The following is a 25191-nucleotide window of genomic DNA, read 5'->3' on the forward strand; positions in this document are numbered from 1 at the left end:
GCCTCGAGCGATCCACGGTCGTCGTTCACCGCGAAGCTTTCAAAGAAACCCCGCGCCGGTAATAGCGTTCATCGGGACGGGTAATCCTAATCGCGTGTTCCAGGACGATACGATCTCTCCGCGATCGTTTCGCGCCGCGTCAGCCGAGATTTTCCGCTCCGTCCGGCGGGCAGCGTCGCACGCATCCGCAAAAGGACGCGTGGCAGATCGACCGGGATTTTTTGCGAGCAGGTAAGGCACTTCGGAAGGCACTATTCAATTTCTCGATCCGTGGGCGTCGCAGAAAATCCACCCTGAAACGGATCCTCCGCCGCGAGCTACAAAATTACCCTGACGCAATTGAAAATATCGAATGCTTTCGGAAACATTCGGACAATTTTGTCGGGCCAAAGACAACAGCCGCTCGATCCTTTCAAAAATATACCATTAGCAAAATACTCTGTGTTCCTCCGTTGAGAATCGAGCGGCTCGAAAAGGATCTAGAACCCGCAGTAGAAAAGTTTGAAGTTTCGAGTAAGAGTAAATACAGTTCGAAAAATACCGGCTTTAAAACCCTATAAAAATATCGGCGCAGCAGCGCTGCGCTTGCGCCCTGTCACACGGTCGACCGACGCGTTTCGTCCTGAAGTTTGCTCGCTTTACCGTCGTGTGTTTCTGCGAAACTGGACAAAAGTGGGAACGACGGGACGGATCGAGCAGCAGCGAATGGTTCCGCGCGCTGGATCGTCCGCGGACCGTGGATCCGTGGATCCTCGGATCCCTGAATCGTACGGGGCTCGAGGTTCCGGTGCGACCGGCGCTGGTAAACAATCTCGTGAACAGAGAAGAAAGAGCGGTCTCTTTCCTTTTATTTTTTTTTTGTCGTCGACGGCTTTCCGCCTCGCACTGGTTTTTTTTTCTTCTTCTTTTATTAATCATCGTTCAGCCGTTCTCGGAGCAGAGCGTCGCCGTCGCGACGGTCTCACTCGAAAACGATCGCGGGACGTACCTCCCGGCGTGGATTTCGAGTGTCGATCCCGATCAAAGGAGCCTCTCGAACCGTCTGCGAGAGACAATACCGCGTCGAAGAGAGGAGAAAACAACGTTCGAAGCGCGGGCACCTGTACCAGCGAATCAGCGGCCGTGGGTGCGGTAATGACACGCTGCCGTTGCCACGACGATATATAATACCGATTTAGTGTCAACGGGCTAGCCTGCCATCGAGTTGGCCGACAGGCCGTTAGTAGTGCTGCAGTAATATTACCGATAGTATATCAATATAGTAACAATACTAGCTCTGTTAGCGATACGATATTACGTTACTTAGGAGTTACGTTAGTACGACGTTAGTGTTAGCTCGTGTGTATGGTACATTACTGGTGATCAGGATGCCGCTGGCTTGCTGGTACACGGCTTCCACGCCGACAACACCTTTCCGTCCTCTTTCTCAACGCGGTTTTTAATCGCTGGAAGCGATTTCGAAGCTCTCCTCTGCTAGAAATAATCCTCCAATGAAAGACAAGACCGTTAACCCGCTCAGAGCTTCGACGCTCGAAATTACACCTGAGTTAATTTTACTCGTTAAAGACAGCTTCGCTTTTCCAACACTTTGAGCGCCTGTCCAATCTGAAAAATTCCATAGAATGGAAGTAACTAATTAAATTTCAGGCTTCTAGCGTATCGTAGATTTTGCTATACTGAAAAGTTTATTTACATATTTCCGAACGAATAATTCCGCCTCCCATTTCTGGTGGCGCTCAAAGTGTCGAAGAAATTTTCTCGTCCTGGGCGGTGAACGCGTTAAGAAACTGATTAACGGGACGAGGAGGCTCCGGATTGAGCAAATAGAGCGAGTCAGCGATCGAGAGGCCTCGGGATCGACGGATCCGTCTTCGACGGATGCGACTGCAACCATAACGCGGCTCGAGTAACGCGGAATCAACTTAACCTTAATAGAACGAGATGGTTCGTATGTTACAACGGGTTAGTCGGGACGAGAGACGGGTGAGGAGGGGGCTGGTTAATGATTTTGGGAATTGAGGGGGTTGGGTTAGGTTGGATAGGGGTCGCCCAAAACGGGCGTACTAGAAACACCCATCCGCGTCGCGGCGTCGTCCCCGGGTGGGACAGCTGGCCGGACACGGTGGATCGTTTAGCTTCGACCTCCGTGCTGATTCTCCATCGATCAGGCACACCGAGCGAACGAAACGAACAGGCACGCACTCACGCACGCAAAAAAAAAAACAAACGACAGGCAGGCACAATGACACGCGTATCGCGACAACAGGTAGACAAGGACGAGAGAACGAGAGGTGGTTGGAAAAGAACAAATTGCACGTGAAGTGGGAGCCCTCGGTCGCGACTCCCTTCGCGACCTGGCGGGGACCTTCGAGTCGCCTGGAATCGTCGTGTCGACGATGATCACCGTTGTCGCGAGACGTCGAGGGCCTCGAAGAGGGACCGTACCCCGGCGCTTTTCAATAAATACTCGGGGGAACAAGGACGAAGCTCAGCCACGTCCTGGCGGGCGCGCGACCTTTCGTCGTCGCGGAATAAATAGAATGATCGGGGCGAGGCGCGCCGAGGTACAACCCTGGCCGACGAAGCCCGTGGCCGACGAGAGGCCGTTTTAGAGGCAGTACGGATGACAGAACTGGTAGACCAGCCTCTGGCTCCGCTCCGTCTTCTTCATGATCCCCTTCTTGTAGTACTGCCTGATGCTGCGGCTCAGCTTGTCGTAGTTCATGGCCGGCCGGTTCTTCCGCTTGCCCCAGAGCCTGGCCACGCGCACCGAGTCCTCGATCTTGAACACGCCCTTGCCCCGGTCCAGCCAGCGGATGCAGGACCCGTGCACCGCCGGGCTCTGCAACAGCTCCTTCAGGAACTGCCACAGGTGGATGTGCGAGCCTCCGTTCCTCATCTTCCCACCAGCCCCGCTGCCGCCTCCGCCTCCGCCGCCGCCAGAACCAGCCTGCGAGGATCCGCAGTCCTCGTCTTCGTCTGCGAACAAAACCCCGAGCACCATCGCTCTGTCAGTGATACCCTACCACAAGGTCCCAGAGTCCTTCGGGACGAAGCCGATTGCGCGCGGGCTCTCTGGTTACGGAGCTATCAATCTTCGCTTTAATTCCGAGCAAGCTCTTTTGTTAAAATATCTGCTACTGCTGCTCGGGTAAATCCGTCTCCTAACTTTCGGGGTGGAAGAGCTAAATATAATCTTCCCGTGTGAGGATTCACAGCGCCCCGAAAGTTGAGAGCTAGGTAGTAGTAAGGTATTTGGTTGTCGGGGACGATTGGAAGCTTCTATTTTTGAGGATGAGTTTTACCACCGAACCTACCACGGTCAAAGGCCCAGTTTTCATTTTATAATTATTCGAATTCCAAAGACTTTTCTCTGGGGACATGACTAGATAATGGAAATGAGTGTAATCCTCCAAATGAGTGCTCGGTAGGTTTAGGCGTTAAGCTCTTGAGACGAGTCGAATAAAAATGAGAGTAGGGTTTGGGACCCGACAACCTAATAAGCTTTTGATAGCTGCGAGGATCAAGAACTCGTAGTCCCGAGCAAGGAGCAAGATTAATTGGTGGGAAACGCGCGCTACGAGCAAAGAGTATGACACTTGAGAACTGGACTCACCATCGGAGAAGTCTACGCTGCAGGACGAGCCTTTCACGCTGACGTTAGCAGCGTTCCCAATCGTGGACGAGCCTGTTGCGTTGTTGTTCGGGGTTTGAACAACGCCAGCGGGGCTCCAGGAAGCCGCCAACGTGTTGCGCGGCGACTCTTCGACGGCTGCCTTCCAAATTTCCAGCTGTGCGTGCAGCATGCTTCCGCACTGGAACAATAAACGAAGAATAGCGTCGTTAATCTTTCACTCTTTCCCGTTGGAGACCTGTATCCGTTCCTTCATGGAAATCATTACTCTCTGGCATGAAGTTCTATTGACACAGATTTCGGGAAATAAAAATTCAAGATCTCCCAACCACCATAATTACAGAATAGTTGCAGCTTTAACGCTAGACCTACCGAACCAGTCAAAATGACTGGTTCCTAATTTTTCTTTCACAATTACTGAAATTATAAAAATGTTTTCGTCAGAATTTTTTGAATGAACTTTTTCATTGAAGCACTTTGAATAGATGTAGTCTTGTCATTATTACAAAGTAATATTCGTCAGTTGTATTCACTACTCGGTAGTTCTAGTGTTAAACATGGGAAGTGTTAAAGTAATCTAATAGTGGGGATATATTCTTTTTAACCTAAATAATTAAAGAAAGAGAGCAACTTTAAGGGGGTTTCTGATTCTCCTAGCTCCTGCCACATGATGAAAAATCCAGCAGTCTTCTAATTACCATGTCTTCCGAGAGTACAAAGGGCATGCTTAACAGTTCCAGCGTGTCTCCGTGTACGAGAAGAGTTAATTGTCGCGAAGACGGGGAAGATGAATCGGTACAAACGCATCGCGCGAATTAAACACCGAACGTTGATCGCGTTGCACAAGCGGGATCGGATTGTTTACAGCGATTCGCCCCCGGACGATTACACTTTGTTCAATATTCATGAAAGAGGATCACCGCGCTGTGCCGCGCGTCGGTCGGTGTAATGCGTTCGCGAGAGTTGTTCCTGCATTTTCGAAAACGACGTTATCGCGAATGACTCCATAATACAGGCTTCATTTGCATGAATACCTGTCCCTCGGTACAGGTAGGACATTCCACGAATGTGTTCGGATATTTCTGGCATACGGCCGGCCGGCCGGCCATTCGGCAGTGAGAGGAGAATGCCGGGAACGAGACGAAGAGGGAAGACGATAAAGTAGATAAATTTATCACGACCGAGGATTAATAATGCGTTGTCGGGGTTCCCTGGTAATGTAAAACAATTATGCCGGCAGCCGGCAACCGCGTGCCGCGGAAAGAGGTGTTGAATGGAAAGATGCGTGGTCACCAAATAGGAATGGGCGGCTCTTTGTTAATTAATCGGCGCGCGCTTCGTAAGTGCGCATTTTTCTGCGGATTCTCGGTCTCGTTGCTGTGTAGCGACAAGGTACAGTAGACAGTTTTTAATAGTTTCAAATTTTTCTTTGAGCACGCTGTTAAAGAAAGGTCCCAGAGTTTTGGTAAAACATCTTGGGGACTGATAAGAGTCATTGTTAACCTTGCAAATATGGGGTTTAACCCTCGGCACTCGAATGGCCACTGCGAGACGTCACTGAAAATCGCTGTATCACTATTCGAAATATTTTTTACATGACTAAATTTGTTTGTATGTAATGAATTACTAAACATTTCAGTATTGTGCGAATAAATTGCACCGACTGAATAAATACACTGAAATAAAATCTATAGAAGGGAAATTATTGTAGGTTGGAAGAAATGTCTCGTTTCGGAGTTAAAATAGCTTCGCGTGCAAAGGGTTAAGCAACTCAGGAGCGAATAAGGTTGTAGTTCACGGTCAATCTTCTTTTACACGACATTAAGCTGCTCGGAATAGATTCTCTCAAAGATTCCAGCAGCTCATAGAACGACGACTAAAGTCTTGTTAATGCTAGGAGTTTGCTGCTAGTCTTTCAAAAATAAAAACCCACGTATCGAAAACAAACTGAACTTCGCCAAGTTGATTAGAGGCCGAGTCCGAGCGTTCCGGAGATAAGCGTTCGCGTCGCGGATGGGTTATTAACGTTTAAGGGAGCGTTCGAAGCGGATAGGCAAGGAGGAAGCGAGCAGAGTGATAAGAGTCCAAGATCGCATGAAAGGGGGTGGGAGGCAAGGTGAAAAGGAGGTGGCTACGTGTAAGCGTTAGAATTCCAGAGTCGACGGAGTCGTTGCGCCGCAGCAGAAGAGAAAGCGCGTCTCAAGACGCAACAGGCAGTCGAGCAGCCCAGTCAGTCAGCCAGCCAGCGGCCAGGCAAGCGAGTCAGCAAGCCAGGCAGGCAGCCAGGCATTCAGGCAACCGTTGACCCACTTTTCGATCGTTTCTGCCGGGCAAATAGCGCGTCCGTGCACACGAGCGCCAATCCTGCAGCTCCGTGGAAGCTGCACAGGCCTCCCGAGGGGGGCAGGAGGCGCAGAGGGGAAGAGGGGACGGGGAACAGTCAAACGAACGCACCTTAGATGCAGTTATGCGCCGCGACCGCGACTGCATAGGCTAGCACACACGGCAGACGACGCGCGACGCCGCTGCCTACGGTTTCTGCGTGCGAGTTGCGACGCGAATCGAGTTCTAGTTGTCGGCAAACGGTGCATCCGAGTCGTTGCACCCGGGGGGAGGAGGGGACAGTCGCCGCCGACGGTGCCCGTTTGCTTTTCCGTTTTCCCGGAACGGTCTGTCGCGCCTATTTGCAAAATTCTCGACGCGGAGGACAACCTCCACGGGATCCTCGACGAATCAAAATTTTTGGTCGACGACGCATGGAAATCCGATTTAAAAATTCTAACATCCGCTCGGCCCGAAGAATAAACGATCGAAGAGGGTCCAGAGCACTTTTGCAACCAATACCACTGCTCAGAATACATGTTCTCTTCGTCCACGGGATGCTGGACGAATCAAAAATTTTGGTCGACGGCGCATGGAAATCCGATTTAAAAATTCTAACATCCGCTCGGCCCGAAGAATAAACGATTGAAGAGGGTCCGGAGCACTTTTGCAACCAATACCCCTGCTCAGAATACATGTAGACTTTACGCTGTAGTACGTATTCCCCCAGAGATATAATTGAAAAGAGATAAAATTGTAAAATTTTTTCTAGGAAATAGACGACAAAGAGATTCGAATTACCGCGACCGTAAAACAAATCGCGATGGGTCAAGCGACCCGATTCTTCTCGATCGGAGTATTTTTAATTAGCCCCGTACCGTTTCGTTCCGCGTCCGACCTTGATTCGACCAGTTCTGAACAGTGTGCGCCGTTTATCAATTACGTCTAACGAGAAAGTAGCATGTAATCGGTCGGCTGGGCTCTGCTCGGAAAGCCTCGATGGCGATGCACGCGAAACATTTGCATCTTTTTCACCGGGTAGCTTCCCACGCGAGGTTGGTACGTCGGTGGAAGATACCGATGATCGAGGCTAATGTCGGCCGAATGATTTCAGATTGCTACTTGGTCGGACGTTCGGTCCCGCGACGTATTAAGTCGTTCGGGAAATCGGAGTGCATCCGATGCAAATTGCAATGCAGAGTGCTCTCTCTCCCTTTCTCCCTTCATCTCTCTGTTTCTGTTCGAAGTCGAATTCGATCGCGGAACACATCGAACCCGAGGTTCTGCGATTCCGCGAGACAGCCGGGCAGGAGCGTACGAATACGATCGAATATAAAGATGCGGGCCCCCCGTGTAATTTCAGCTGCCATACGCGCGGTTATGTCGTGGCAATGGGAACCGGCGCGTAGCGGCGGCAATCGCTCGGAAACGTTCCGAGAATCGGATTCCCACCGGACCATTATTGCGAGTCGGCTCGCACGCGGAACGTCCATAACGAATGCGGGATGCATTAATGACTTCTTCGGCGTACGCGAACGTTATGAATTTCTTTAACCTTCGCTTCGCACCGTTCAATTTCTGGCCAACCCCCGCCACGATCGAGAGAGGCCCGGCGGCCCCGTGCTCGCCTAGCAACCCGTCTTTCGCCTATCCGGCTCATGAATTATGATCCGGAGCAATAAAGGATCTGGGATAACGAGATCGATATCGCCGGATTTATGCGATCCGCGAGGGAACAAACTGTCCTGTGAAACTGACATTTTTACCGAATCCTGAATAGAACGGATGCGAGTCCGATGAATTATACATCGCGCCCGCGCTAATTGTTCTAGGCCGGTCTGCCGTCATTTTCAACCTTGCCTCCGGGAATCGTTAAATCGTGCGTACCGTAATTTTTATCTATCGATGCCTACGGGGTAGAATTATTTTAAAAATAGAACAAATAAAATCTGAAGTAACCTCGCCAATTCGAGCACAGCTCGAGCACGCGTTACTTATTGTTGGTTAACAATATTGACATTTTTCCACGAGGCTGCCGCGACGGCGAAGACAGCTGGAGCCTCGCTTAGGAATTCGAAAGGGATAGTGCATCGATTCGCTTGTCACGGGTGGAAATAAAGCGAGTAGGATCCTATCGAAGGCCACGCAAACGAGGGAAGAATCTACGAAATTATAGATAGCGCATAACCGCGAGCATGCTCATGATTCCACGTTACGGCGACTGCCGTACAGCGTAGTATAATTATCCAATTACAAGACGTAAAGCTGAATCCATTATGCATGACTACCTTAACCCCGTGCGCGCCGCGATGCGCTCGTCGATGCGCCGCGATGCGCGCAGCCATTTCGTTCGCCATTAATTTCTATTGCGTTCGGTACGTAGTGGTAAGTACGATTTCAAGAGACAGAGATCGCCTGCCGATACGTACATCGGCGTGTATCGGGACCGGGTTCCTTCGCTCTTACGAACTAGACCGTTACTCCTCGCCGACTAGGCGTTTGCATTGCAAAATTCCCTGACCGGTCTCATCATGGATCGTGACCATTATCCAGCCGAGCCTCGAACTCGCCGTTCAATACATTACCGGACGAGTTATTATCCTTCTGCGACGAGCCAGCCGTTAATGAACGCTTTTTCGGACGGCCCTCGAACACAGAAGCAACGAGGAACTCGGAAACCCGTATCAATTTACACCAACCACTGCATTTTAATAGAAAGCGTTAGGATAAAAGTTCGAGCTTTTCTGCACGGCCGGTAGAAAGATAATTAGCGAGCCTAGCGTTCATTCTCGACGACTGTTTACCGCGGCATACTTCGGCAACGAGCGACGCCTCGTGCCGCGGCTCAAAGAAAGTATTCGCAAACATCGCCGCGTCGGATATATCATCTGCGTCGAGGAGCGTAATCAATACGAGCGGACGATATTTATTAGGCATGCACGCAGAGTTGCAGTTGTGGTGTGTACACCGCCGAAAACGTTAAATAATGCACCGACGTCTGTGCTCCGGTCTTTAAACCCGCGGTATAAAGTTATCTCGGCGGCAGCCGCATCAAAGCCATCAGTTACATGTGACCAAACATAAATCCACATCTCCCGGCAGCGAAACGTATGAAACAAGATAACAAGAATTAAGTACCGTTTCTCCGTGGCGAAGAAGAACAAGAAGAAGAGAACGAGCAGAACGAGGAGGGGGGGGGGGGGGAGGGCGAGGAAGATTCACCCCGAGCGAAAACCGAGTGAAATGAATACGAGAAACGTCCGCGGCGAGGAGAGGTCTCCACGGTTTTGCTAATCTCCTCCGAAGACAAATGGACGTTTCTAAACATCGAAGCCGCGGGTATTTTGCATTCGTGCGCGACTCAAATGTCGACGATCGGGAACCGCGACGTGTGTACACTCCGCGACAAAAAGATAACGCGTCTTCAAACACCGCGATCTCTCATAGCGCCAGTAATATTTTCCAAATTTTTACTACAGCCAAGGATACGAGGAAGGTTCGATCTAGCGCGCGCTGGTCATGAGCCGACGAGACTATGCAGATATTTGGTAATATTAGGGGCACCCATGAGTAATCAATTATTTGTAAGCTAAGATTTAATCTGCCACTGTATATATTGTTCACGTAAATACTCATATGTTCATGTTATTGATAAAACGAGCGTCGAAAAACGAAAAACGAACGAGACGATAAAAGGACGAACAGTCTCGTCAGGTCCGATACCGGAGAAAGACGTGTTGTTAATAAATGATTTTATGCTTCCCGACCGTTTAAATTCCTTATATATTTGCAAAGAATTTGTTTTGCCTACAGTTCTGTACCGATCGTTGAAGAGGAAACACGTATTCTTTTACAGTTTTCGGTAAAGCAGTGTTCAAAATATTCTAAAGAATATAATCCTCTTTTAGAACCCTGTAATAAAATGGCGGCGTCCGTACCTTCCGAGGATCATACGAGCCGTTCATTGCACAAATCGATTAACTCCACCAGTCACATAAAAATTGTAACATTACCGACGACTATTTTTTGGCTATTCTTTCTTATTAATTTTATATACCGTTAGATAAAAGCAACATCTGTATTTATGCATTCTACAATATTTATTTGAATTTATATTATAAAGGGAATTTTAAAAAACAATGTACATTATTTTATTGCATTTCTCTACTTTTTGTTTTATGGTGTCAATCGATTTGTGCAATGAACCACTCATATTCGTCGTAGCATACTTTTTCATTTTCATGCGGGATTTAATGTAACAACAAAGAAAATTTGCGATGTTTATGGAGATGTATTGAAGGTCAACAAGTGTCAACGTTGGTTCAGAAGGTTTGCCGCTGGTGATTATGATCTCTCTGAAAGGCCTCGAAGTGGACGACCAGTTGAATTTGATAACGACACCCTAAAATCTCTAGTGGAAGCTGATCCAAAATTAAGTATACAAGAATTATCGAGAAGCCTTGGGTCCACATGGTCAACTATACAAAGGCACCTACACAAAATGGGAAAGGCATATAGGCGAGGAATATGGGTCCCCGATCAATTAATAAAGCGTTCCAAGCAATGGCTTTCTGCAAATCAAACCGCAACATCAACCCCTAAACCTAGCTTATCGCTTGGAAAGGTGTTACTGTGCATTTGGTGGGACTGTCGTGGCATAATTCACTTTGAGTTGTTGAAACCTGGAGAAACAGTTACTGCTCAGTTGTATTGTCAGCAATTACGACGGCTGTGTTCAGAACTATTGAAAAAGAGGGCATCTTTGGTCCACAGAAAAGGTGTAATCCTCAGAAAAAGTCACGTGACTATTCCGAGTCCTTATGGGGGCCGGCAGGCATTTGGCCTTGACTGTCACGCTATGTTACGCTGTGCCTTTTTTCTAGACATTCTACGTCTTAAATAAGTAAGTAATCAATTAAAAATGCATACCACCGTGTTTGTACATGTCTTTGCTAGAGCCTTTTTTCGATACGAACACTAAATCTCTCGAAATTAAGAGAATCTCTCAGCGGCAGCCATCTTGTGACGTCATACTTGCTTCAGAATTCGAATTTTCTGCCGAATATTACAAATTACTCCACGATGAGGTAGAAATTCGCAATTTGGGCTCTATGCAGACGTATATTGGACTTTTAGGAAACACAATTGACCAGTTCTAAACTGCTCATTGCAATATTGAAGCGGTAGTTTGGAAAGGTTTTGACCCTTGCATACGTATATGGATTTGAAACCATGCCGGCCCCCTTAAGCATTGGAAATTTCGGGAGTGCGTCTTTTTGTCGCGGGATGTACGCCGCGGCGGAAGAGAGCTAGGTAACGGTCCCCGAGCGCGTTCGATACAGAGATCTCGCAATCGGTCGCGCACTAAAACGATGTATTCCGCACGATGCACAAAAGGTATCGGGAGAATCCTGGTTCCGTTAAGCGGCGCGCGAACCGTATTATTACGCCAGTTGCTTACTCATGCCGTTCTGGCCCGTTCGACTACGGGGAAAGAACGTGGACAACCGCGCTGCCGATTTCCAGGAAATTCACTTTCACCGGACCTTACCTTGCCTTGTCCGCGAGCGTTTCTCGAGCGAGTCGCGTCATTAGTTTATTTATCGATTGCCGGGCCCGCTGAAATGATTCCTTCTCCTCTCTCTCTCTCTCTCTCCGCCCGCAACAAAATGGCCGATAATTCGCGGAATCGATCACACGGTTGATAAAACGCGAGCGCATCCTCTTACGATCCAGCGAAACGCCATTACTACTCTGCGGATTTTATGGTTGTATTGCAAAAACGGATGAACGAAAAAACTGTCAATATGTTAGAAAAATTTGAGATTGTTTTGTTACATTATTTTAGATTTTTCTACAATTATTGAGAGAAGACACCTTATCTAGCTCTCATTTCTTGCAATCGATTTAGTGCATTTTTATTGTGCCTATATGTTCGCAGTCTCCGCCATCGCTTCTCGAAGTATCGTTCGCATCGACGCCGAGGAACTTCGGTTTCATCGAATTTTTCGATGGAAAGTTGCAGTTTGTACTTCGCATTAGCATAAGATATAGAAGCGCGAAGAATTTCGAGAAATTACGGGACGTTCTCACGGTAATTTCGAAGTGCGAGGTTCGACGGTATAGTGGTTTTCGTTAGCGTGCCATTAGGCTACCGATTGCTGCTCGAAGCGTTTTGCTTCTATCTTTATTCGCCCGATCGGATAACCGCGAGGAATGCGTTTTCCAGGCTTCCTTGGTTGACCAGTTTCCTCTGGGAAAGTCTACTCTTCCAACCGGATAATTTGTGGGAGAGTGGTCCGGTTCTGGACCAATTGCCATGTTCCCCCCCCCCCGGTTGGTTTTTGTGCTAATTGCAAGCGAGCCAGGCCCGTAAGAAATTTTCTGTCGAGATATCTCGCTCGCGATGTGCTCCCGCTTGAAGGAACAGTTGTTCTAGAACCTAAGTGAGATAAATCGTTGTCCAGAAGACAATCGACGCCAACATTTCGCTACCTGCGGCTGCATTATCTGCGAGCGAGTAGTTCCGCCGAGCGATAACGCCAAAAACGAAATCCGTTGTAAATTCTTGGTTGAATGTGTGATAACCTCTTTACAAAAAGAAACGTCTGAGACATTGCAGATAACGCGGCAGAGCGTGGCGTTCGCGATTCATTTACGACCTGACTTTTCTAATTATTTACGGTGCATTATCGATGTATGTCAACAACACGGGCCAGCGTCGTGTATCGTCCAGTAGACATTACACTCCTCGGCGTCCGTGGCCCCTCGCGGGGGTGTGCCCCGCGGTAGTGGGGATAATTCCGCGACGTTTATCGTCCTGACCTTGGCGACATATATCGAGAAATCACTGTTTCCGTTGGTTTCGATCGATTCGGAGCCCACGATTTTAAGTGAAATTTCTATTTAGTTGCGCGCGAAGATAAGTTGCATAATCCCGAGGCTGCATTCTTCAGGATTAACGAGCGAGAACCCGGAGAACACGAGAGAAGGCGCGCAAGGGTTGCATAATTGGGGAGGGATTGAATTCGACTCACCTGAGGTGCACGCTGACAGAACTCCTCCTCCGTGAGTGACGTCAACGTTGCACCGTCGACGTTGAAGCTCTCCAATGGCACCGAGGGCAACTGCAATTGCCTTCTGGCCCATTGTATCCAGGCGGCTACGTCCGCTGCACTCCAGCGTCGTGGCTCTGCAACAACAGCGTCCGTTCGTACCTCACTTCCTACAATTTCTTTCCTCAATTTCAGCTTTTAACATCAGCGTCCTGGCCGTTTCATTAACCCCTTGCCACGCAATATCTGTCATAGTCAACCTTCTAAGTGAAAATCAAATTTTGTTCTCATTTGATCAGCAAACAAAGCGAATGCATTCTAGCAAGTGGTTGGACACAAAGAATTTCTCATCGCGCGCAGCAAGGGGCTCATCACAAGACTGCGGATCTTTATGCAAATTCCAAGTTTTATTATCTTTAAAATAGTAGGACGAAGTGCAATTAATCAAGTCGAAAATTCCTGACGGCAAGAGTAAAGCAGAGATGTCACCAATGTTTGTTACCGTAAATGTTTCCTGGTAATTTAGAAGTGTTTAAATACTATAAATCCGTAATGATCCGCAGTCTAACTGCTCACAGAATAAGAGGTTGAAAACGGTCAAATTTCACTCGGTTTCGTAACGAAACTTTCTAGCCTACAACCAAATCGTTTTCCTGTTTTCTGAATTCTCATTTTTACAGCGGAGCGGGCTCGGGTTCGTGACGGCAATTTTTCTAACATTCCGACAGGAGATCCGAGTGAGTTATAGCGGAAGTATAGCCGGTGACCTTGAGCGAAGCCTCGAAATTTCGTAACCACTCACCGAACGCTTACGATGCGCGAGTTCGTAACTTATTCCGAGCATGACATCACGAACGGTACGAACTAATAGTCGAACCGGTCGCTCTCCTACACGTCCACGAAGATAACGTCGAAGCGTCGCCCGCGGCAAGGTAGCAAGAAGGCCTAAGTGTCTAATGGACATTCACGCACCTTCTTATTACCGGCCCGAGCACTATATCTCCACGATTTATATATTTATTATGCCACAATCTGCCGAGCGGCCATTAAATCCTCTAACGGTGTGGAACACTTTTTTACTCGCGGCTGTCCCCGTGGGACACTGTAAATTGCCGTGTAATTTTCATACAATCAACCGTTTTTTTTTTCACGGACGAGCAATTATGCTCGCGATTTTCACGAGCTGAGAAACAGTTGGCCGCTAATGACCCTTCGCTACAATTTGTGAACTCGCTGCCTGAACGGAATTAGTTGCGAATAGACTACTTCGCAGACTACCTCGACTCTGGACCTTGTTAAGAAGTGGTCCATTCGATCAAGAAGAAGAAGCACGGAGGCAAAATGGAAAGTCGCAGAGGCTCACCTGGATGAATGCCGAGTGCCACGCAGGTGTTGTCAAAGTCCTTCTGCAGCTGTTGAATGGCGAGGCTGAGGACAGGCTCGATTTGCTCTCTGGTCAGGTCGCCGACGCACTCGCCGGGTTCCATGTCCTCGACGAACCCCGTGCCGACGTTCCCCAGGTCGACGGGTCTCAGATTGTACTTCTTCTGGAAGCTGGTGTCCCTCAGGACCTCCCTGAGCAATTGGTGGTCGCTCTTCTGTCCGTCCTTGAACAGCTCCTCCTCCTTCTGCAGGGGATTCCCGACCTCGTCGTCTTGCACTCTCTCCAGTTTCAACACGTTCGTCCTGGTGACGTCGGCGAAGTCCTTTCTGACACCCTTGAAGAGCAAGCTCCTCAAAGGGGAGCTGTTGGTCTCCAGGTCGATCGGATCAGGCGACGAGCAGGTCGTCGACGAGGAAGACGTCAAACCTGAAGAGCTGCTCGCAACGCTGTTGCTGCTGCTGCAGCTGCGCGGCTCCTCCTTGAACAGGATTTCCTTCAGCAACGGGTGACCCTGCACTGCGGCATCTTCCTTCTTCGCGAAGAAGTCCGCGTCAAGGCTGTTGTAGATGTCCTCTTCCGTTCGGGGCGGCGTGCACGGCACCGTGCAGTCCGTCGAGTCCTCTCGGTAGCCCAGACTCTCTGCCAAGAGCCTGTAATCAGAGCCACCGGGGGCCTCGATGTCACTCTACGACTCGATCACACTGTTTCGCGTGTGTGGGGTCTGGTTTAAATATGTGTGCGTGCAATTTATTCCCTTGGGGACCAAAAAGACGAGGAACCGATTCAGAGGAATCCGAGTCTCGAGGTGCTTCGAATACAAGGTCTCGGTTAGTCATCAAGTTTTACTTCTGGGAAACAATTCTGGGGTCCAATAGTGAAGATGACGATGCTGTTCAGAGGAAGACAGAGATTTTTAATCTAATTGATACCTCTTTCTATGATATTTCAGGAGAAGGACATTCGGAAGTAAACATGTAAAAGGTCTACAGTGAGTTCCCGATATATGTCAGCAACACGGGTCTTCCCAGCGACATGTATCGTCGAGGAGACACACTCGAGCTTCGTGGCCCCTCACGGGGCATTCCCCGCGGTAGTGGGGATAATTCCGCGAAGTTTATCATCCAGGCCTTGGCGACATATACAGAGAAATCACTGTATTCTTCTATACTGAACACCAGCAGGTTGCTACACCTGTCGATGATTCGTTCTCAGGATTTACCTGGATTCCTGCAAAATGGCCAGCAGATCGAGGCTCTTCTCCCTCTTGACCGGCTGTTTGGCGGACGGTTCCGGGCTGGTCGGGTAAAATTGTGCGCTCTGAGGGCTTCTGGGTACGTAGTACGGACTGGTCGGGTATCCTGGCGAACCCTCGTGCGAGTAATTAGGGGACAGCGGCAGTTCACCACCTGCGCCTGGATACGGTGGGCTCGAGTACGTGGTGATAGGTGAGCCGGGACGCGGCGATTCCGCTTCCTGTTTGATTTGGGCTGGTTTCAGCGTGCTCTGCGCGCTCGTCGCGCCATAATCGTCCGAAAGGAGGGACAGATCGAACTGAAATGTGCTGTAATCGAACGACGGCGAGTAGCCGGCTGCGGAGGGTACTGTCTGTGGCATCTGGAACAGAAAGTCTCTAATTAGATTTAGCAGTTTGAGTGAATGACGAACGACCTCGAGAACTCCACGAAATCAAAGTAGAATCAAGGTGAGAATATTTTTGCAATTATTGCAAACAGTCGTTTATTAATATAGAAATATAATGCTTCTCTCGTTTCTGGGAGACGTGTGATCTGTTTAAAATCTTCTGCAGAATTTTGAGTTTAACCATTTGTCTGAGCTGAGCAGAATAGTTAATAGAAATTCTACAGTGACATTTTTGATATTCCCGCGTTTCGATTCAACTGGCACAGGCATATCGAAGTGGAGCAAGTTTTGAGCTGCAGGTTCGCTGTCAAGGGGTCTAAAGATGAAGAGTCGAGCGCTGGGTTTCGTGTTTCATCGGTATTTATAACCGCGGCCGGCCGATAAAACTGCAGAATTTACTCGGGGACCGTGCGAGTCGAAAGATCTAGTAGAAATGATACACTTTCCCCGAGAGCGCCCCGGTGGACCCAAGGGACCATTTATCTTTCCGCGTGTTTATTGCCCGTCCCGCGCTTAAACTCGCGTCAGTTTGTTACGCTCCGTAAGTCACTTATGGCTCCGGGCGATCTCGGGCCCCATCTTTGAGAACCCGCGAACCCGTCGTGCCGTGCCGGCGATATCGTTCCGTCAAATGTCCAATTTCAGCGGGAGCGTCACGATCAATTCTACGCGAACCTCCCAGCGAACTTACGAAATTCTACGCCGGCGATCGGTCTTTCGTCTGTGAGTAGAAAGTGCCGGTCTATGTCAGACACACGATCGAATTGGGACAATGCGTAAGAAGAGGCGAACGCATCCGTGGCACGTGCGTTACTATTTCATTTTTATTACGAGGAATCTTTCAAGCAATGAATGCACAAATAGAGGAATAAAAATTGACACGACAGCAGTGCCCTTTGAGCAATTAGTCTCCCATTAAAACCAACGTCCCCAGTGAAGATTGTCATTCGATCAGGACCGTGCCGATTTTTATGTCACTTTCCTTGCAAACAATATTTGATTCGATCACAGAGTTTGTTCCCTCGTTCTGGTTTTCCCGGAAGAGGACATAAAATTGGGAGCTCGTTTCGATACGATTTCATTACGAAACGAAACGGCAGAGTCCCGCAGGTAGAAAGTTGCAAGCGCAAGATCCTCCGGGGCATAGTAATTCGCCTGAAATTGCGGCGGTCTCGTGTTTCTCGAGCAAGGGTCTTCAGGTTATTGTACGGCCTCCGATTCGCATAACGCCGAGCATTCCAGAGTCGGGCTCGGTTAAATCAAAGAAAGCTGCGAAGAGCGACGGGGATCGGTAATTAAAACTTCACCCCCGTATATCGAGGTTGAGGTCAAAGGGGGTTCCGATAGGGGGGGGGGAAGGGCCCAGTGCGGCGATATCCGGCGCGAAAAATGCGGGTCTCGCGAGATGGGGCCCGCCGATAATAAATATCGTTCCGGAATTTCCTTGTAAATAATCGCTAACGACTTCGCTATTATCTTTCCTCCCGGTGAAAAAGAAGGCGGGGGATGCAACGAAACACTTTCCCCCGCGAGTCTGCCAGACGAAAGACGAAAGACGAAAGACGAAAGAGGAAAGGGGTTCCACGGGCAGCAGCGATGGTGGTGGTGGTGGTGCTCGCGAGCTCGGTGCACCTTAAGGGCCCATTTATCTTTCCGTGTGTTTATTGCCCGTCGTGTGTTTGACCTCGCATCAGTTTGTTACGCTTTGTAAGCCCATTACAACGTTCCCAGTGCATCTTCCCTACGCTCTCAGGCGGGGTCGCGTCTGACATTTTGACGTAGTGCCCCGCAAAGGTCGACGCGAAATAAACGATTATACCCATACCCGTACCCGTGTACCCGTACCCGTACCCGTGGCCGCGTCCGTACCCGTTGCCCGGTACCCGTGTGCCTCTCGTCCACCGGGGCCCGCGGATTTGCACGCTTACGCTGCCTTCCTCGCTGGATATGCCCACGTTAGAGACACAATGCAACCCGTATCCCCACCCACAACAACCACCACTACCACCGCCCGGTTTGCACACACTGTGCCGGCTGCTATGGCTGCTGCCCCGGCGAGACTCGCGGCCAACCAACAAGGAGAGATAAAACCCTAGGAGAAGAGATACGGGGAAGGAAACAGGCACAAAAGAGAACCGCTTATTCCCTCGACTTCTACTAGCCTAACGCGAAAGGTCCCGCGGAGAAAGAGAATGTTTCCATCTATGCTGATGGGATCTATGGACGATGGAATTCCGTGCCGGGCTTCCCTGAATAGCTTCGGAAAGAACGGGGTGTTAGGCCTCTCTCCCCTCCCCCTCCTCTCCAACCCCTTGGCTGATCCACGCAGATACGCCGTTTCCAGTATCCTGAAATCTGAAGACCCTTGACCCCTGCCCCCCGCGATTTCATTCCCATTTTTCCGGCCCAAACATACCACTGTCCCCCCCCCCCCAGGTAAAAGAATTATTCAACTTGGAATTAAGAACTCTACATCTTCCAAATTGATAGATAGTTGTTTAGCGCCAATGAAAATGTAGAATTGCATATTTGTCTATTTGGAACCATCGTGCCCTCGTGGAGGGCAAAATTTGGAGCTCTGACGGGGACCTATTAGAATAGTTTGGAACTTTGTAGAAGCCCGAAATAGGATCCTCTTCGTGACTAAAATAATCATCAGGATTGAAACAGTCCAACGCATAAAGAACAGTCCAATTACCGATTGTTTTCTCCTGCTTTCGAAAACAGTTTGGAAACGTTCGGGGGAAAAAGTAAAAATTAATTAGGGTCGTGTAGGGTGTTGTTTTTTTGTCTTCTGAGGACGGCCAGCCTGTGGAACAGAAATCGAGCCCACGACAAGTTTTTACGACTTCCTCGGTTTCCTGCTATCTCCTTGGCCTTTCCTAAGGACCAGTCATTGACGTCACGCCGCCGACCAACCGACCAACCAACCAACGGTGCAGCTGCATTCTCTCCTTTCGTGCATTAACCATGGAATTCCACTGAAGTCACGACACGCGGATCGACCTCATCATTTCCGAAGAATCGACACATTTTTCGAAGCCCGCGCCGCGCCGTAACGGCCGCTCGTCGGAACTGGGACAGACTATACTTTCTCGGATGCGACGGACAGAAAAAATTGAATCATTGTCTCGGGAATCGATCTGTCTCCTCGGAAAAAATTCGAAAGTTCCATTCAAATGGGACGCTCTGTGCGTTATTTTCTAGTAACGATCGAGACCGATTTTAGAAATTATGAAACAATCGCCGGTAGCCGATGTATTAATTATTTTAATCAGAGACCAATTAAAATCGAGGCGGGATGAAGAGAATGCGTCATAGGAATTTCGGGGAAGGTCCGAAACACGCCGAAGGTATTTAAGCGCCTTCCAGCTATGAGGAATTTTCGCATCCGTTTGGACTTCGATTTGTAGCGGATTAGGGTGATCCCGGCGCTAATGAATGCGAGCCGAGCGAATCAAGATTTCGTCTGGCGGTGCGCGAGGTCCTGCGAATGGACGCATTTTTCAGAGAAAGGAGCCGAGCTCGTCTTCGCCGAGAGGCAACATTAAAATGTCATTTTAATAGTTCGCGGTCGTCCATAAATCGAACGAACTTTTTTTCACCGTAGACAGAATGCATATACGGGGCTGCTAATTGGCCGTCCGTTTCCAGAACTTCGCTTCGAACGATTAGCAGACAAAAAAAAAAGGAAAACGACGGCCGGGTAAACCGATGCAATTCCTCATTGGTGTTATATAGGTGTAGCGATTGAAACGTTCTGCCCGCTAGCGTATTTATTGGGATTTGTTTGCGAAACGGCCCCCGCTTAATTGGACAAACCCGCGACAAAAAGCGAAAGCGAACGAGGAAAGAAGTTTATTGCAACGGCCTTGAATGGAAATCCGCGAGTGTCCCTGTTAATTTATCTAACTTTCGTACGTCTCAATCTCGACGGGCATAATCGACCTTAGCGATTCCGGCGCAAAAACCGACGAGATAGTTCGTCGAAGTACGATCGTCGGTCGGGAAGCCGAGGCTCAAATTAAAAGGGAAATTGATTTCGCAACACCGAGCGGAGAGCCGTCATTATCGCGTTACATAATTATCACAATGTCTGCGATTCGGCTCCGCGTACGACTCGTGAAAGTCCCCGATAAGTCGCTCGTTTATGAATCACCAATTCACGATGATTCATTAACTCGCTAGAAAGTCTCGGTCGAAAAATACGTCCCCGAGCTTCTTTTATCGCTGTAGTAAAATAAACGGGCGCAACTTAGAGAAATAAATAATAATTATACGAGCAGATAGCGGCGGCGGTCTATTATCGTGGTCAGGATTTCATAATTAACAGGCCTAATGGACGAACTTTGTACGCGATTGCCGATTACTCCGGCTAATCGAGATGCCGCGGACGCGTTTCTCCGATGTCGATACAAACAAAGGAGATATTTCGGCGGCCTTCGAGGCGGCACAGATTATTTTTTTGCACTCTGACCTTCCCGTCTATGGTCGCCATTCTTCGAATAACTCCACCTCCATCTGGTTTCTGATTGTTTCACAATTTATCCCAGACCATGGACAATTTTTCTCGGCAGTCGAAGTTGGACTCGCGGAGCGGATCGCGAGAGGTTCAGCGACCCGTCAAAGGGAACAACAGGCAAGGTCGAGGGCAACGATTCTATGGTTCGCAGGACCAAACCACGGATGATCCTTAATCCGTCATGACGTAACCAAATTGGAAAGGGAGGTGACGTCACGCGAACGCCGCTTTGTCCGCGGCTGACAATGCTCGTCGAATTTCTTCTCGCTTCGGCCGCACGATAATAGAATAAAGGCCCACTATTATAAACGTAAAGTCATTGTTTTTTCTCTGTCTCCTCGGCCTTTGTTCGAGCGAGTAGACCCCCCCTACCTCCGATTAATCGTCGAATCGACGGCCATTAATTGCTCGTTACATACTCCGCTCGACACCGATAAGATCGGTTACCCCTGCTGTATTTTTGTGTCTAGTTATGCAATTGTTTATATAAGCTCGCCGATTATTTCGTCGCCTGTGTCACACGCATATCATTCGCGATTGTGTATTTTATCGGCTCCGCTTGTGGTATTGCACTTGTTTGCACCGAATCCGCAATCAGCCGTGATTCATTTGACAGCGATCGGCGCCTTGAACCTTACCGTTGCTTCGGCATGATCGAGCAAACATATCGCAATTTCATTGGTATATTTCTCTATTATAGTTATTATATTTTTCTACCGATACGAACGATTGCAAAAACACGGGTGATCCGTTCTTAATGCTTGACTTGTTCCATTTAAAGCGAATCCGTCCGAGCAATTAGGCTGGATACCACTGAGCGAGAAAAATTGAAAATTAACTCTTTGCACTCGAAGCAATTTTACCTCCAAAACGAAACAATTCGTCCGACCTAGAATATTTCCCTCCTACAGATTATGTTTCAGGTTATACATACAAAAATGGCGTAATTTACTCGTACAGTACTGAAGTGTTTAGTACTTTATTAAGTACAAACAAATTTAATAAAGTTAAATATATTTTGAATAATGATACAGCAATTTTTAGTGGCGCCTTACAGTCGCCATTCGAGTGCTAAGGGTTAAAAACGGATGCGCAATATTTTATCGATTTTCTCCGCTTTTTATTTTGCGAAGCTGGGGAAACAAAATATTTTATATAAACCGCTCCGATTTCGGACTGAATCTCCTCGGACGCCGTCAAGCAATTGAAGAAGACAGTGCTCGCAACTGGTTTCCAATAATACGCTAATGGCCGCCGTTTGTAACGAGGAAGAAAGGGTGCTCGTAAAAGATTACAGTTAGTACAGAAACACCGTTCGCGCGTATCCGCGCCATTAACGCGTCGTTCGGCCCGGCGAAGTGAAGTTATAAACAATTAAGCTCTCATCTCGTTATTTAGCAACCTTGGTCTGCAACCAGCGAAAGAGAGGCTACCGGATCGAGGGCCTTCGGGGAGCTCGGGTATAAATAAGCAATAAACGAAAATTACTTGCATAATTTAATCTTCGCACCGTTAAGCCGGCCCGGGGGCAGCTCGGAGTCCTCTCGAAACGCACGCGCTTTCGAACGCCATAATTTTGTAACCCTTTTCGAAACGCTGCTGCAAATGAAACTGCAACGTTTCGAAGACTCCACGAGTATTACCGTGATAAAGTAAATAAACATTCGAAAAATCCCGCAGAAATTTATTTCTTCTCCGCCCGATTAATCGACGCGGCCGACTCGGGTTCCCAGTAATTAATTCCGGTTATGCTAAACACGACGAACCGACTATCAACAGACCACTGTACATAAATCATGGTCCGTTGAGTGCTCGTTCGGAATCGTCGTATTACTCCAGAAACCCGATTTCCCGCAGATCAAGCGCGAATTAGATCTCTTTTGGCGATCTGCCGAGATGTCGGCGGCTCCTGACAATTTCTTCGGCGCCAGGCCTCGAGAAACGATTCGAGAGGTCGATCGTTGACGCGGTCTTAATCGCCGGATTTTTTCGGCTCGACGGTTCCGAATTAAAGACGCCTCGATGCGTCGAAATGATCGACGGCAGGCAATTTGTTATTCAGGAATCCCGTTCGATACAGTTCCATGAATGAGCGAAACACACGACATAGTATTAATAAACTCGAATGTCACAAGACAGTACCGTTACCTGTCACGGCATTCTGCGTCGATCAGCATACTTCTCGCCGAGATAATTACCATCCGTGATGTCGAACCGGCCGCGAGCACCATCTCTGTCGGGCGAATTTCTGCCGGCGTCGATCCTCTCCGATCGACACCGTCGACGATCCACATTTTTTTTCATTTCCCCGTTGTTCTGTCCTTGGATCGATTACGTCGCGGCGTAACGGTAAGATGATTTTACGCCGACGCGACGCGATTCCGTTTCGGATTCCTCGAGTGACTTCGCGGAACGGTGACGATCCGGCTAAATTGCACGATACATAATGCAACGATCGATCGATCGATTCCCTTTCGTCGGCGGCGTAATCATGCCACCAACGTTATTATGTAATTACCTTCGTGTGCCGCGAATTTGTTTAACGATCCATCGGTGGACAGTGATTAATCGCGCCTCGCGAGGAATTAGCCGAAGCGGACGGTCGAACGATTATCGCGAAACGACGATCTAGAAACTCAAAATCGATCGAGAGTCCAAGCAATCTCGGTACGGATAGATCCGTTCAAATCTATCTCGATATTTATATTTTTGAATTTACTTCCTTGAGGCAGACGGTGATTTTTCATTAAATTGATAGGTGGGAAAGTATAATTTCCAAAGCAATTGCAAATCGATTGGAACCGCGAAGGAAATAAATATTCCCGGAAAGGAACTGAAATTTCAGAGTCCGTGAAGTCGAATTAATTGTCGTTTGAAACGGTCTGCGGATGTTTATGCGAAATAAGAATTTTCTGCGCCAATTGAGCCGAAAACGAAGTGTAATGGGGCGCGCGACGGACGCGGCGAACTTAATTGCCGGATGAAATCGATTAATCGCAATTAGCCGGGCAGTTTGGTCGCTTATCGCCACACGGTTGCAATTTCTTTCGGCGAACCGTTTAAGAAACGAAGCCGCGCAACCGACGACAGCGTAATCTGTTTTTCTTTCTACCGAGAATCATGCGCCGGTCGGATGATATTAATAATAAAAGGCGTATAAATCAGATAATCGCGGAGCCGAACGATGCTCGGAAAAGGTCGATTGGAATCTCGATTGCGGGAGGAATGGAGTGACAAACAACGGGAGAACATCGATTACAAAGTTGTTTTTCTGGAATCACGTAACCGCGAGCATAAATTACCGCGCGCCAATGAATTCGATTATCGGCGAGCGCGCCGGGAATAAATCATTGAAATTCAACGCGCCGTCTTAATTGTTTCGGCCGAGACGATACAGAAAACGGTCGCGGAACGACACCGCAAGTTTGTGGGATGAAAATTAAATATCAAATTAACATTTCCGAGAAAAATTCTTCGCTTAAAATTAGTTTACGTTTCCCTCGAAATTTAGAAACTCCATCGCACGGAAACGAATTCGATACCACTGTGCACGGAGTATAGTTGACACTGTTTGGCGCACACACTGTGGAACTATGTACACGCGGAACAGTAGTATTGTTCACGAAATTCGGAACTACGAAACGCGTTCACTTCGAGATTTCAGTGACGCGAGCACACCGACGGTCGTGTACCTGAAGTGGACGTGAACGACCGCTGCCACGGAACACGTGTACCATTCGTGACAGTTGCGTACCATCTAAGATCATCTTCTCCCGGCGACTGTCCCACCTACCGTTTCTGGATCTGTGCGAGGAGAGGAGGCGTTAGGCGTTTCTTTTTTCTTTCGCAGCGAAATTCGCTTCGATGGAATTTCGACACCGTTAACGCACAGGCGAATCGAAAGGATAAGGTCAACGTGCCCGCCCGGTTGATCGGTATAATTTTTAAGCGATTATGTGCTTCGGCGTTACTGTCGCGTCATAAGTCCTTGTGAAGTCGGTAATTAATTTGTTATTAATTCTAGCGAGTTTTCAATATGTCCTCGTCGATGATTTCTATCTGCCCGTCTACGCATGTTTTATGCAGCAATTATTAAAATAGTTTGTTGCCGAGAAGATATGCTACATTGTTTTGCATTCCTAGTAAGCCGTGCTCTTCCTCTTCCTTATGGACAAGGACGAGGATTCTCCGTCTTTTGATAATTGCGCAGACGTTGCCTCGATTATTTTCAATTGCCCCAAGGATACCGTGCAAACTCAATTACGATCGAAGCTTTCGATACGTCTCTATTATCGATCGAATACGATCTGTGGCGTGCGGACCTCGACGACCTTATAATCCGACGCTCGGCTATCGATCAACGATTTTACCAAGCCGCGAAGTCGACGCGCAATTCGACGAAATTAACAAATCAAACCAGCGAATAAAATTCAATGGAAAAGATAATCGCTCGAACGGAGTGTGGTCGCAATTTCGAGAGCTCGATTCCGTTGGCAATTAAAATCGCGACAAGAATGAGGAACACGGAAAGAGCATGCGCATCGTGCCCAGGATGCATATCTCTCCGCTGCAAATCTGGCACATATTTGAATAACTCGTATCGGGACGAAGACTAACGGTACGCGTGCACGGT

The 25191-nt window shown here is 48.4% G+C and overlaps 1 protein-coding gene across 1 annotated transcript in view; it reads right to left on the reverse strand.

Annotated features, from left to right (window-relative positions):
• Nucleotides 1-452: 452 nt before the first annotated feature.
• Ets98b (DNA-binding protein Ets98B) overlaps nucleotides 453-25191 on the reverse strand; it is a 60345-nt gene continuing 35606 nt past the window's right edge. The window contains exons 2-6 of the mRNA XM_076789678.1: nucleotides 15615-16009; nucleotides 14375-15045; nucleotides 12994-13148; nucleotides 3617-3815; nucleotides 453-2979 (exon numbers count right to left, since the gene is read on the reverse strand). Of these exons, the coding sequence (XP_076645793.1) occupies nucleotides 2609-2979; nucleotides 3617-3815; nucleotides 12994-13148; nucleotides 14375-15045; nucleotides 15615-16009 (1791 nt within the window). The 3' untranslated portion in view covers nucleotides 453-2608. The remainder of the gene's footprint in view (nucleotides 2980-3616; nucleotides 3816-12993; nucleotides 13149-14374; nucleotides 15046-15614; nucleotides 16010-25191) is intronic.

The sequence above is a fragment of the Halictus rubicundus genome, chromosome 6 (assembly GCF_050948215.1).
Source record: "Halictus rubicundus isolate RS-2024b chromosome 6, iyHalRubi1_principal, whole genome shotgun sequence".
Taxonomy (NCBI): domain Eukaryota; kingdom Metazoa; phylum Arthropoda; class Insecta; order Hymenoptera; family Halictidae; genus Halictus; species Halictus rubicundus.